This window comes from Nelusetta ayraudi, unplaced genomic scaffold (assembly GCF_046127955.1).
Source record: "Nelusetta ayraudi isolate G7.1 ecotype Tasmania unplaced genomic scaffold, CSIRO-AGI_Nayr_v1 ptg000011l, whole genome shotgun sequence".
NCBI lineage: Eukaryota > Metazoa > Chordata > Actinopteri > Tetraodontiformes > Monacanthidae > Nelusetta > Nelusetta ayraudi.
In genome coordinates, this window is record NW_027466061.1 from 9,769,094 (window position 1) to 9,784,293 (window position 15,200).

Genomic DNA, 15,200 nt, shown 5'->3' on the forward strand with positions numbered 1-15,200 from the left:
AACGCATTGGTGTTTTGGCTCCGTGCACTGACGGAGCAGCGGCTCGCAGGCTCACAGGCTCGGGGGTCTCCTCTCTGCAGACTAACGCCTTTTTTTGTTTTTTTCTCATTGGTTGATAGTCTTGTGAAGCAGCAGCAGCAGCAGCAGCAGACGGACTCTGGGCTCAGGGGACGGAGTGATTGTAATGCTTTTAGTCTTTAATGCTTTTAGTGTATTTATAGATCTCGGAGGGACGCAGAGTGCTCTCCGTCTTCTCTTTCCCTCCTCTTCCTTCCACTCTTCAGATTTCCCTCGGCTGCCGACTCCCATCTCACTGTCGTGTTCGCAGCTTTTTATCAAATGAAACGTCAGGAAAAATCTATCCATCTATCTATCTATCCATCTAATCTATCTATCTATCTATCTATCTATCTATCTATCTATCTATCTATCTATCTATCTATCTATCTATCTATCTATCTCCATCTATCTATCTATCTATCCTCTCTCTGTCGTGGACTTGGCAGATGTTGGAGGTTCCAGGGTTGGACTCCAACAGTGTTTCTGCGCTTTGGGAGGCAGAGGAGTGGAGGAGGAGGAGGAGGAAGAAAAAGGAGAGGAGGAGGAGGAGGAGGCTGAGTTGTGGGCTCGCCACCTGCTCCTCCAGCCAGCGTTGGTGGTGACGGAATAGGGGAAGAGGCAACAGTGGCTTTAAGGCGCCCTCTGCTCCACCCCCCCCCCCCCCCCCCAACCCCCACACTCCTCCTATTTCCTGCGGGGTTGCAGGCTTTAATATTAAACGCTTACGGTCATCGTCTCCTGTGGGAGATGTCATGCATTTCCAATGAACCTGTTGGTCATGAAACTTTTGCAGATGTCCTGCGGGGTTTAGATGTGTCACCTGCAATGTTGCATTATTCCAAAGGCATATTCCAAAGAGTTCAGCACTCGCCGAAGAAAGCGCCATGACTGTCATTAAAGCTCTACTGACCTCCGAAAAACAGCGTATTTAGCCCTCTGTTTACAGCCTCCTGCTAAGACTGACGCCTTGTTGCACCTTCTACACTCTTGGATGCCGTCATAGCAAGTTGGTGTCACTAATATCCATTATGACATCACAAAGGGCTGATGGCTAGGACTAGACTCACTTCTACAGAGACGTGTTTCCAATTAGAAAACATTGGTAATTATGGGATTAATACACACAGCCATCCAAATAACTCAGTCATTTATTTTTTTTAAATGCGGTAACGTCTATTTTTATGTTTATCATGCAGCTTGAGTTTCTGCTGCTAACATGGAGGAGCGGTCCAGCTCTCAGTCGCCTCCTGATGAAACACATTCCCTCCAACAAGTGAGAACACGCCTCCTTTGACTCCACTGCCTGCTCGTCATCAGCGGTGCCACACTGGAGCGATGAATTACTGTGATCTGTTTATTCTGTCAACCACTTGCGGGCGAGCTAAGGCATTTTATTCCCTCCGCAGCTCCTAGCCTGAGCTGCCGAGCTCCCAGTTTAGAGATTTGGGGCTGTTTGTCAGCAGCGGAAAACATCATATCTGTGCCCAAGTTCTGAGGGAGGCTTTGGCATGCAGAGTTTTTCAAGTGAGAGCCAGAGGGAAATGGGGAGGCTTAAAGGATCCTTTTAATTTTTCTGCTAAATAACACGAGGTTTGGAGAGTTACGACTGAGTTTGCAAGCACAAACGTGTTTGGAATTGGGTTACATGTTAACGCTTCATAGGGCGAGGAACCACATCTGGCCACTTGGCATCTCATTACATGCAATACTGTGATAATTTACATAAAATGAGTTGTTTTCTTGTTGTGCTGTTACACGAGGCCGTCTGAGTCACTTTGTTTCTTGGTTCCATGCAGCGACTTGCTGAAGTTGTTTTCACACTGTGCCATGTGCTGGTTGACGAGTGAGAATTTCATCATTACTAATGTCTTCATGGCCAAATGGAGATGAATGTTCCTCTGATGCCAAGATTATTCTCTGATCACATTTTACATCCACATAAAAACTAAATCTTAAATGGCAAAGGAATCATGTGAAAACTAAAAATGTTCCCAAAGTCACTCACGTCTTGCATCTCCTAGAACAGTGTTTTTCAACCACTGTGCCACTGCACACTAGTGTAATGTTATATAATGTCAGGTGTACTGTCAAAAATGATCCAATTTCAGTTAATTGGTCTAAGAAAAAAATAACATTCCATTGTGGGGAGTGACTGTGCTTTAAAAGGAATGTGAGCCTATTTTCCTGCCTCAATTCCTAAAAATCAGCTTTATGTGCATCTAAACAGGCCCAAGTTTCACACTGAGTGAGTATAGATGAATTAAGAGACTATATTGTCATTATTAGGCTTAAAAGTGTATTTTTTTTGGTGTCATATATTTATAATATTTTTGGGTTGGTGATGTCATACGGGATTTTTTCAAAGCTGCTGTGGCTCAAAAAGGTTGAGAGACCCTGCTCTAGAAGTTAAAGAGTGCCCTTTGCAGGGTTATGGTCAGGTTTAATGTCTGGATTCTGCAAACTCAATCCCTCCTCATATTGAACAGGAGAAAAAAAATCTTGCCTCATCAGTGTCTGGGTACAGATATAGCCCTGCCCCTCCCAGGATGGCCTTACCCGAGGAGGCGCACTGTTTCCTCCGTTAGCATGCGACATCCTGAACAATTCATGAGCGTTTCGTGCCATATTCGCCCCTCAGCTTCTGCTTTAGTGTGGAGAAATGTGCGTTTGTTCACCGTATTCATGGTGGAGGGTCGTCAGGGTGCGTCCCGCCATTACGGACGCATAGCCGGATTTACGCAAGCGCCCTTTTAAAATCTGCAAACAAGCCATAATTCTTAATTTAGATATTAATTAGTTTCCCTGTAGCTCAGCAGAGCCTTGTGATTTCCCCCTACGCCTGCCACTGCTTTGCAAGTGGGTCGTCTGCTGCTTCATGCTGCTGGAAAGAGCCTGTGAGCGCGGTGAAGTACGAGATTCAACAGCGGAATTGAACAAAAAAGAAAGTGGAAGCTAACAATGGACTGAGCCTGACGGCGGTAAAAGTCTTTGTCTATATAAGCTCTATATAGTTCTATATGTATATTAATATTCATAAGTATTCAAGTGGTCAGACAGCAACATGTCAGTGTTATAGCAACCATCCGTCAGGATCTCCACTCAATGTTCTCACACACACACACACACACACACACACACACACACACACACACACACACACACACACACACACGAAGCCTCCTTCCGGGAGCCAGCAGTGTGTCGTCGAGTCCGCAGGCATGTTGTTGCACGCTGAGCCAGAAATATTACAGACATTAATAATGTGTGCAGAGAACAATTAACACAACCATCCTTCTGTTTTCCCTCCAGCGGCTGAGATGAGATGTTTACTCCGTTCTCGTTCTTTTTTTTCTCTCCTCCAGATGATGACATGATCGCCGCCCTGAGTTCCTGCCGACACGCTGTTAACACTTGCTAATTTGCATATTTAATTAACTCGGCTGAGGTTACGTCATTGCCCTGGTGTGTGTGTGTGTGTGTGTGTGTGTGTGTGTGTGTGTGTGTGTGTTTTAGTGTTTAGTGTTTGTCAGCTTCAGTTTGTCTTCAATGGATTTTGCTGCTTGATGTTCTGGTCGGAAGGTCCTTCCACTGCGGTCACGTGTTGTTTTTCTTAAAGTGGCTCCTCAGAGTTGAAACCAGGTGGATGTTGAATCCACTTTCACTCAGTGGTAACATCATCATTATTTATTCAATACTTGTGCATTGCATGGGAATCCCACATCATTCTATCCTTCAAAGATAACAACAACTGTCGTTGAATTTCCTTTGTGCTTTCTGATCATTTGGGAATCGTTGTGAGCATTTCTCGCCGCTACTAGTTGAAGAATTCTCTGCTGACATGGAAACACCAGAGGATGCTTTGATGAAGAAGTGATTATGTATTCTACGGATGCTTTAATGCAACAATTATTGAACGACAGTCATACACACATACACATACACATACACTTATTGGGGCGTGTTGTGAGACACATGAAATGACCTGCTGGGCCGGACTGGGCCCCTGACTTTGACACGGGGGGAAGTTGTCCGGTCCTGGTCCGGTCAGTTTAATTTAAATCTTATCAGTCTCAGCACTGCAGGCCGTTTTTTCAAGACACGTTCAACAAAATCTGTTGACTGTAACTGGTGAAGGAGAACTTCACTGGCTGAGCCGTCCTCCCTCTCCCTCAGCTCAGACTCCTGTTTACAGCAACAGAAGAGTTGCTTTTCCTGGCTGATAATCCCCTCTCGTCTTCCTCTGCATCTTTCCCTTCTCCCAGTGCACCCCCATCGTTGGCCATGGATTTGTGTTGGACAAGTACAAGTGCCAATGCAGGAGGGGATTCTACCATCCCAGCCGAGTGGCCCTCAACGGATACAAAAGTAGGTTACAAATCCCTCTGTGATATAACAAAAATAAATAAATAAAATACTTTTTTTGAAAAGCAACTTGTCAGATGAGAACTTTTAATCTTTTGAAGAGAAAGCCCTTTCAGCTGACAGCTGCACATTTGTTTTGAAATTCCTCTTTTCAAATGGGTTTTCCGGGGGCTTGAGAGGGTATAAAACTTCAGTGAAGGGATTACAACTGTTCTCGTTTCGGGAGCGTTTTGTTGCTTCGGTTGTGCGCTCCGGTGGAAACTGCAGGTGGCCTGCGAGTCGCAGACCTGCTGGGATGAAACGCTCCATAAAGTGAGTGCGAAACAGCTCCATAAAGTGAGTGCGAAAAAAAAAGCAACATCAATTAATAACATAAATAACACCTCAACTTTTTCACCCACAAAGTCAAACAATTTGAAGGTAAACCACTGCAGACACTCAACATGTATTTCCAATACATATGTAAGAAGAAAAAGAAGAAGACCTTTATTTATCCCACGGTGGGGAGATTTGCAGAGTTCACCAGCAATTCAAAGGCTGGCAGGCCAGATGGAACCTTTCCTACATCCGGCGAGTTTATCGCACAAGTCCATCTGTTAATGCATTCAAAAAACCTTTGAGGCAAACTTGGGAAATTGTTGGAAAAACCTGTTTATTTGAGCGAACAAATCAGTTACTTCCTTAGTAAGCCACTTGTAGCATCGGGCAGCTAGCCAGTATTGCGCCTTGGCCTTTTGCAAAGCTGAGTTTGGAGTAAAATGAAGAGAAAAGCCTACAGTATTGTTCTTCTTTTTATGTGAAAAAGACCAATGGGCAACTTTAGAATCCATGCTAATCCCTTTAGCAGCAACTAGGCTTGCAGTCACTTCCTGTGTCTACGCATTTCTACCTTTTTGTTTGCTTCCGTGGTTTATCATGCTTCCCAGTTTTGTCCCACTAAAAGAAAAATCCTTCAAACAAGTGGAAATGCTTCTTTCCAAGTTGGAATTGGAAGAAAGCCACCGCAACTTAAACAATCAAGACAATCAAGACGGTAAAATGCCAATTTAAGAATAAATTGGATGCTTTAGATTATTTCAGAGAAGAAGAAGAAGAAGAAGAAGAAGAAGAAGAAGAAGAAGAAGAAGAAGAAGAAGAAGAGTGCCACAAACGGAAGAATTGTGAAATCAGCTCTGTAGCAGAAAATTGCAAACGCTAAATATGTTTTCCTCTTGATGCGACACGGTGGAGCCGCCGTGCCCCATTTTTTTGTTGTCTATTTCCAAACTGTGAAACATGCTTCTGACAATGCCTGCTTGCCGTTAACCCTGCAACGACGCCCGGTCTGACGACTGTGCAGTGTCCTCCAGTGCAGCGCCCCCCGGTGATGAGGGAGATCATGAAGCAACGCTGGTGGTTCCTCACTCCCGCCTCCTGAGAATATCACCCGGTGCCACCCAGGGGGCTGACACACTGAGCAGGGGCTTCATTGTGTGGCAGCGTGATGGGGCCTCAAGTCTAAACAGCTCACTGCTTTGAAGACGCTCATCTTCCACATCTCGCCCAGATCCCCCCATTGAGAAATTAGTGCAGCTCCAGTTGGGTTGCCAAGAACATGGAACACAGTCACCCGCCTGTCACTCCTTGTGCAGTCCTGATAATAGGACTGACTGCAAACACGCTTTGTTTTTGGTCTTCTGCGGCCTTATTGGAAATCATGGGTAAATATGGTGGTGGTCTAGCAATGCAGGTGGGGGCGGGCCATGACATCATAATGTCCCACACTGTTTATACTCGTCTCTTATGTGTTGTTGTATGTGTGGGAGTGACAGAGGCCTGATTCCAAGGTGTGAAAATGAGCATGTTTGCTAGCTAGCTTCCTCAGGGCTGAGAAGTTTCCATACGCAGTTGGTTAGCAAGCTGATCATCAACAAGTCACTCCTAGCGAGTCAGTCAGCCAACAAACAACCAACAAGTCACTCCTAGCGAGTCAGTCAGCCAACAAACAACCAACACGACAGTCCTAGCTACAGTACACTACCACATCATTAAACAAAAAAAAAAAATCGACTTTTGGTTTGAAAATATGACTTTTTCCAACAACAGTGAACAACCAACAGTGAAATCTTGCTCAGTATGGACAAATAAATGAAACAACATAAAAATGATTATGGGTTAAGTCACATACTGTATGTTGTACAATCAATCCAGGTTTTCAGAATCACCAGAAAGACTTCAAGAGCTGCGAGTCACTTTATGACCAGAATCACCGCCTAACTGTCTTCAACAAACCCTCTGATATGTTGGGACGAAGCAAAAAAACAAAACCGCTCTGTGTGATTTCTCACACCTGCCTCATGACAACTCCATAAAACTCATCAACACGCAACCCACAGAAAGTAACAGTCAGTGCTCGCCTACCCGGAATCACTCAGCCCGTTATTGCTATCTCAATCGCGTTCTGCTGCGACGCTGTTTGCATAGTGAGAACTGTGGGATTTACAAGGATCCAGCGCTTAGTCTGCACCCTGTTCCCAGAAGAGCTGACGGTATATTTTGCGCAGCGAAAAACTGAGGCTTTAAAACTCAAGACGCCAAATCCTGTTGCACTGCTGAGATGTCTCCTGAAGTAAAATGAAATGAAATGAAAAAAATCGATATGCGAAATGCGTTGCCGTGCCAAAAACATTGGTAAGAAATCATGGGCTAAAATCTGAATATTAACAGTCGAGTGTTGTGCATGCTGGCATTGTGGCAGAAGTCTATCTCCTCATTTAGCTAATTAATGTCTGTGTTCCTGTAATTATCGCGGCAAAGGCTCTGTAATCTATCGGACTTCTGCTCCTTCTAATTGATTAACGGAGCGTTTAACGAGGCGGCTGGTGCAACAGCAAAACGCACATTTATCTCAACGATGAACACTTGAGGACTCGGGGAAATTGGCCGGTCCAAATGCTGGTGAACATGTGTTTAGAGTCGCTCCTCCCACTTGATTGTAACCTTCAATGCCACGGATCCTTTGTCAGGTAAGGAGCAGAGCCTGACCCGAGACGAGGCCTCGGACGTGTCCGCAAAGTGCCTTCCCTGCCGCGAAGGCTGCCCCTACTGCCAGGATGATACGCCCTGCCTGGTCCAGGAGGACGGAGTGCTGCGGCTGGCCGTGGCCTCCTTCCAGGGCCTGTGCATGGTGCTGGACTTGGGCAGCATGGTGGTGGTCTACCACTGCAGGAGGAATAAGGTGGGGGCAGGGCCATGACGTCATAACATTGCACGTTGTTTCCACTTCATCATAGTCTCTTGTGTGTTGTGGGGTGAATGGGAATGACAAAGGCCTGATTCGACCATGTGAAAACTAGCACGTTAGCTTGCTAGCCAGCAAGCGGATGCTAACGTTAAGTTGGCGAATGGTGTTCCTCATGGGTGTGAAGTTTCTGTATGCATCTAGTGTGCTGGCTAATAATCAACAAGCCACTGCTAGATACCTAATCAACTAATTCACAACCAACATGCTACTCTTAGCTACCTGTTTAAGCTAACTACTAGCCAACAAGCCATTGCTAGATACCTACTCAGTGAACTAACAACCAACATGCCCCTCCTAGCTTCCTGCTTTAGCTAACTGGTAGACTAACTGGTGTGACAACTGTAGGACAACATCATTCTTTTCAGGAAGATGACTTTAAATTCCCCTTTTGTGGATATTCTGGACTTAAATAGCATCCACAACAAGTTAGATTAATTGAATTTAGTACACACACATCCACGATGCATAATACTTGCTAATAGACGTAACACGGGGTAAATATTAGGGAAACATCACCCAGCTGGTCCTCGGGCAAAGTAGAGTTAAATATCTGCACCTCGGCTATTTTTAGACACTTGTGCTGCAGATTATACAACATTCTTCGTGTGGAATTTCCCCTGAGACATTTGAAAATGTTGCTTTTAAGAAGCTGATTGGAGGTAATGAGGCTTAATTTAAAAAAAAAAGTTGAAATCTTCACTTGCATGCTTGTTTGAGGGAAAAGGCACAAACATTCCGATGCAAGGCCCTGTGTTCTCGGATGAGAGATTTCCGATTTATAATTTGCGTTCGTTCACTGCAGCTCACAATGCCCCGTTCAAACGCAACATTGATGCGAGATTAAAGTAAGAGGATTTGTCCCCGCATCTGCATACGTGTCAGGCGTTACATCACAGATGCATGAATTTGATGCTTTGTCACTTCAGTCATCTTGTCGACAGGATGCGAACGATACCTCCCAATGATCAAAGCCACGGCGCGGCGAAGGATGCATCCCGCAGGTGATTGATTAACATTTCTTAAAACCCCTGTCTCTCTCTCCCTCTCTCTCTCTCTCCCCCTCTCCCTCTCTCTCTCCCTCTCTCTCCCTTTCCCTCTCTCTCTCTCCCTCTCCCTCCCTTTCCCTCTCTCTCCCATTTCCCTCTCTCTCTCTCCCTCTCTCTCTCTCTCTCCTCTCATCAACAGAGAATCCGTACATCTGGTCTCATCCTCCTGGAAGCCATCCTGTCCGGGGCACTGCTGCTCTACTTCCCAGTAAGTCGCTGCGACCATCGAGTTCAGTCGCCGGCGAGCTGCTCCCTCTCACAGAGCCTGACAGATGCTGCTGGGATCTGATAGGGTTTAATTAGTTGAGTTTGATTAGCGAGGTTGTTTATTACCTTCTGCTTATCACTGGTTTAAAAAGTGACCTTCTTTCAGACAACACTCAACAAACTCATTTTTTTTTTTTGGTTTGGCATTTTCAAAGTGCCAAAAAAAAAATGGGTCCGATGCTGCACTTGAAGGACTTGTATCATCCCTGTTTTTATTCATTTATTTATTTATTTATCTATTTATTTTTGTCTGGCCCAGAATCCGGTGAGGTAGTCAGGTCTGATTAATTAACCAGGGAAAAAAACCTTTGCATAGTTAGCCTTCTGTTTACAGCCTCCCACTAAGTCGCTGGGTTTCACCTTCTTCTTACCGCTGATACTTTGCTGGACCTTCAACGTGTTTGTGAGGAGATGAAAACGAGGCTTTCCAAGAGAGACGGTGCCTCGCAGGCCGGCTCTTCAGGTGTCAGTGTGTTATGATCGATGAATGAACTTGATCATTTGTGTGCTCGCGTGTGTGCTGACGTTGCGCCGACAAAATCCTGTTGTCGGAAAACTTTACCGAAGCACATTTTGCATTGCGTTTGACCGACAACGCCGAGACTCCCACTTTGCTTCATGCAACAGAAGCCGCTATTGTGACGGCGTCTGGGCAGCACAATGGCGCAGACACAATGCGACGACGCTGTGAAAGAGGATTACACACGTACGTTATTTGCCACTAATCCCTCCTGCGTGGGGGTCGGGGGTCCAACAGGGCCTGATTTTGGATCCACCGCCGACGATTAGCTACTGAGGTAATTACACACAATTATAAAGCGCTAAATTATATGTGTAACAAAAAAAATGGGTTTACTCACGATGTGAGGCGGGAACAGCAACGTTATTCATCTGGGAGCTTTTCTTCTAATTATACTCGCTGACACAAGCCATTCCAACCTGAATAAGCCAGTAAACACAGGCGCCCACTGATCGTCAGCCACACAACAACAACAACAACAACAACAACAACAACAACAACAACAACGCATCACCGCGGGACTTCATCACGCCTTGGCTGTTGCCTCACTATTGTCCGTGTGCACGCTCGTGCGTGCGTGTGTGTGTGTGTGCGTGTGTGTGTGTGTGTGTGTGTGTTTGTGTGTACGTGTGCGTGCACGAGAACGGCCCAGTGTGGGCACCGCTCCGCCATGCGCCGTCATTTGTGTGTATTTTAGACCCTGTGCGCGCAGCCCACGGTGCACCTGGAGAGCCTCGTCAGAAGCTGCGTCCTCAGCAGATGGAAGAGACCCGAGCGGCCGCGGAGCCCAGAGCTCGGCACGCGGCCACCAGGGGGAGTCTCCTCCCCCTTCAGAGAGAACCAACCCGGAGCTACTGCCACCCTCTGACACACCAAACATTTTCCATGTTGGATCTTTCGATGGAGGGGAAAAAAGAAAAAAAAGAAAGATTTTGCTCTCATTTTGAAATTCTCGAAACGTTCCCAAACACACGCGCTCTGTGATGCTGAAAAAAAAATTAGATTTTTTTTTTTTTCTTCTTTTGGCATTCGGGTGTCCCACCTCTCCTCGTTCTCCCCCTCAGATCATTCACACACCAATAATAGCCACCTAAAAATATCCTGCCACTCTTCCCTGTTCGCACATTTGCATTCACTCGCGCTCCATCCCTCCTTTCACCCTCGTCTCATCCATCTATCTCTTGCCCACCCCACCCATGTGTTGGCTCATTCAGTTGGTTTCCCCTCTGCTTTGTCCATCTCACCTTTGTGTCAGACTCATTTCCACCTGCAGAACCTTAACGTGCTGCTTTCTTTGCTTCATTATTATTACTATTATATATAAATGCACTCAAGCGTTCAAAGGTTTGTGGGCACGGACTCATTTCTACTCTGAACTCTTTTCTAACCAGCTTCATGAAATAATCTACTGGGTTATTCTAAGAACATTATTAGTGTATGAAAATCAGACAGGATGTGCAGAACACAAAAGGCATAGCTTTAAGAGTTGTTGCTTTGAATGTCTGATTGAATGTGATTTTAGAGAATGAATATTTGTATAGTCTAAAATATCAGACCATCATTACAAGCTGAACACTTTGAAATTGCTAAAAATGTAAAGATTTCCAAAAGAAAGCTTTGTATAATAATCACACTTGGTCGTGTGTGCTAAACCCCGAAAGAGTAAACAAAGCATCATGTTTATAATAAGCTCTTTAAAACAACCAAATGTTGCACACTTAGAATTTTCTTAGTCACTTTTAATTAGACATTGGAAATGGTTTTCATTCAACGCTAAAATGCTCCCATACTTGAGAAGCACATCTCAAATGATTTTTCGTGATATCAGAGCATTTAAGATCCTCATTTCAGAAAACTGGCTACAATGGAATTTTTTCTTCATCTGTTCATTGTTGACTTGTACCCTGCCTTCGCCCTGTGACAGCTGGGAAAGGCTCCAGCAGAGCCCTGCAATCTTGAGTTCAGGACAAAGCCGGTATTGACAATGGATGGATGGATGTTCATTGTTGCTGCCGCAAGCAGCGGCAGCGGCAGCAGCAGCAGCAGCAGCAGCAGCAGCAGCAGCAGCAGCAGCAGCAGCAGCAGCAGCTTCTCTCCACCAGCCCGAGTTCAGAGCAGCTGCTCGGCTCCGCCACTCGATGCATTTTTAAACAGTCCATCAAGTTCTAGCACAACTTGTTTTAAAAATACATCTGCTGATTAATTGATGGCTCAGGCACGGGAGGCTGGATGCGAACCGAGAGGACCACCTCTGACGAAAAGTGTGGCCTTTTATCGCGCCACCCCTCTGAGGCTCGGCGGTCCGCCGGGGCAAACGCTGTGTGTTGGTACGCGCAGGAGGGACGGAGACGATCGAGGGACGCGTGTCCTCCGGCAGCATGGCAAGCACAGCGAAGGCGGATTTGCGTCTCTGCTCGTGGGGGCGTGGGCAACAGCGTGGCCTACTTTTACCTCTGATTTATGAGGAGGTGATTTATTGTTTTTCTTTCCCCAGACTGGGAAGATGGAGCGGCAGCTGCCGACTGCAGTCCCGGCTGCTGGTCTGCAGCTGGTTTTAAAAGCAGCGACGCATCAATATATGCATGAATTCTGCTTCCTTAAAAGACAAAGGAAGCGCACTTGTTCACCTTTTCTGTCGTGGAGTGAAGATGGATTTCAGTCTTATGTAAGAATTTTGGTCATGGAGCCAAAAACCACAACCTGGTTTCTTAGCCCGGTATAGATAGATAGATAGATAGATAGATAGATGGATAGATGGATAGATAGATAGATGGATAGATATATGGATAGATGGATAGATAGATAGATGGATAGATATATGGATAGATGGATAGATATATGGATAGATGGATAGATAGATAGATAGATAGATATATTTTTTGTTGAGCAACAGATTAAATCAAACTTCTTCTCCTTCTTCTTCTTTTGAAGACCTACCTGTTCACCTCTCACCTCTCAACTAATTTAATCCTGAGCTGCAGCAGCCGGCGGAGCATTAAAGAGGAAAAGCCATAATTCCTGCTCTGGGGTGTAAAATGGACCTGGCTGGCAGCTCCTCTGGTATGAGCGGCATACCAATGACAGACTCTGGTGCTTGTGAGTTTTTGATGAGGATGCTGGAAGGAGGGAAGCTGCTGCTGCTGTGCTTCACTCTGCTCCAGCCAGTGAAAAAAAAAAACCCCACTGTGGAGCTGAAAACTGAAGAGCAGTGATCATTGATTGAGCGGTAATTTGACAGCATAACTGGTGGCCCGGCAAACCTTTTTTTCCCCAGTAAAATGGATGAAGCTGATCCTGCTCTTTAAAACAAAAGCACTGAACTGAGCAACTCAGGCAACTTTTAACGCCCTACTTCCTGCATAGATTTAATATTTGTGTCATTTTTATAACTCTGCCTTTGCAATTTTGGGAGGGGGGGGGGTGATTATTAATAATTACAACCAGCCTCCTTCTTGCTGCAGACCGCCGCTGCATCTTCTCACTTGGCTGCCGGTCTCGTTACTGTTTTCCCACAGATGTTCTGCTTCCTTTCCAGGAGGAACGAGGTTAGCGCTGCCCTTGTTTCTTTGGCTTAATCACTCTGGATGGCTGCTGCCTCCGGAATGCCAAAATGTTGGCGAAGTTGGGATGAATTACTGCCTGCTCTCCTCCGGGGATGTGTTCGCTCAATAATCCATCCATCCATGAAGTGTACCCACATACAGTTAATGATCAAACTCCACACATGTCTAATCTGCTATAAGCCCACTAGAGAAAAGAGAGTTTGGAGGTCTGTTCAGTGTTAGCTCCTGTGTCTCCTGTGCAGCGAGGCATTTTCACTTAGTTCGACTTTGCCTCAAGATGAAAACAGCCAGTTATTACGCCGTAATTTAACAAATAAACTTGGATTATATTTTGCTGATTCAATCCTGCATACACCCTTCGGTCTGTTCTATTCCTTGCATGGCAAAATCAATTTTTTTGTGTGTTTTGCTGGAAGATTTTTACAGCAGCAACACATCTGTTCCATCTAAAGAATTAGCATCCACACTCACACAGCCGATGGAACGTGAGCCAAATTGGTTGGATTTATTTTACGCCTGAAGGGAGAAGGCCCACAAACGCAAGCAAACAAACAGAAAAGAAAGATTTGATGAATCCTGCATCTGTCACTTTCAAAGGAGGATAGATCAGAGCCAGCGTGTGCAATTAGCAGCGGTTCAAGGCTTCTTATTGGTGCTGGGACAACGCCGGACGCTGCAGATGTCCAGCGAGGGGGAAAATGCAACTTCTTTGTTGTTCTAATGAGAAAACAGTGTCCAGACCTGATGAAAGCACCGCTGTTGCAGACAGCTAATCTCTTTAGCAACAGCCTGTTATTCCGAGTTTGCTGTTCCTTCTTCTTCTTCTTCTTTTGAATTTGGATGTGTGGGCGGTACCGGAAGTGGGCACTGATGGGAGGGTGAGTGCAGCGAGTGCCTCTAGTCCTGCCCCCTCACCCACTGGTCAGCCACGACCAGAACTTTATGGCCACCTTTAATCAAAATTGGACTAAATCTGACACAATGCACATTAGGGTGTATTCGATAATTATTTTTTTTTACTAGCGGTTTAGACCAGTCATTTTTAGTATGTTTGCAACTGTTTTGGCCCCCCCTGCTGACCAAACGATAGAATGCAGGTTTGGGCCAGGTTTTTTTTTTTTGCCTCCTCACAGCTGCGGATCGAGTTTGAAGTTTGCCGTCCCTCCTTTCTCCACACGGGGCAGGCATAAACGCTCCACGCCGTCGTGCGAGATCTCCCTCGGCCACATGTCGTGTATTTTTTAGCAGGTCGGAAATAAAACGTCCCACCATCGCAACTCAAACGCGTTGTCCATACCACACAACGTGTCGTTGTCTATAGTGTGTCCGAGCAGCCAACGTGGCGGTGGGAGGTGTGAGACGCTCTCTGCTCTCTGCTTTCTTTTCTTTCCTCCCTCCACAGTTTGATGTAGGCGAGGCTGACGCTTGTTGTTCCACTCCCTCCGCAGGTCATGATCATGTACTTCCAGCCCAGCGTCTTCCGCTGCATCCTGCTGCGCTGGGTCCGCCTGCTGGGCTTCGCCGTCATGTACGGGACGCTCATCCTCAAGTTGTACAGGTACCAGAGTCACTCCGCCGAGCTGCCACACTTCCTGAGGACCTGTCTGCACGGGAGGTGATGGTTTGAAGCCAGGTTGCAGCGAGCCCGTCGTCTGCAACGTCCAGCTATGACTTTAGTTTTCTTTCTTTCTTTCTTTCTTTGTTTGTTTGTTTGTTTGTTTTACTTGAGACAGTGAATTTTGTCAAAAATGGTATATGGACTGCACTTATATGCGCTTTCCCAGCACCTTCACGGTAGCCCAAAGCGCGCTTTACAAAGGCCTCTCGTTCACCCATTCACGCACACATTCATACACCAAGCATGTGATTTAATGTATTTTAAAACAATTATTTGTTATTTTTATTAATTTATTTTACAGGGACAATTGATTCCAATATAGATGACTGATGCATGTAGAGTTTATAGCTAATGCTAATTGGCAACTGTAGTCCCTGGTTGGGCTTTTACATAACATTGCCGTTCACTAAAATATACACAAATTATAAAAATCATACAGTTAAAGTTTTTTCAATCATCCAATATTGCATTTTTATGATAA

The 15,200-nt window shown here is 45.5% G+C and overlaps 1 protein-coding gene across 1 annotated transcript in view; it reads left to right on the plus strand.

Moving 5' to 3' along the window:
- Window positions 1-15,200, plus strand: part of gpr158b (G protein-coupled receptor 158b) — a 43,467-nt gene that overhangs the window by 15,545 nt on the left and 12,722 nt on the right. The window contains exons 3-6 of the mRNA XM_076020706.1: window positions 4,323-4,425; window positions 7,428-7,639; window positions 8,891-8,959; window positions 14,550-14,659. Coding sequence (XP_075876821.1) covers window positions 4,323-4,425; window positions 7,428-7,639; window positions 8,891-8,959; window positions 14,550-14,659 — 494 coding nt within the window. The remainder of the gene's footprint in view (window positions 1-4,322; window positions 4,426-7,427; window positions 7,640-8,890; window positions 8,960-14,549; window positions 14,660-15,200) is intronic.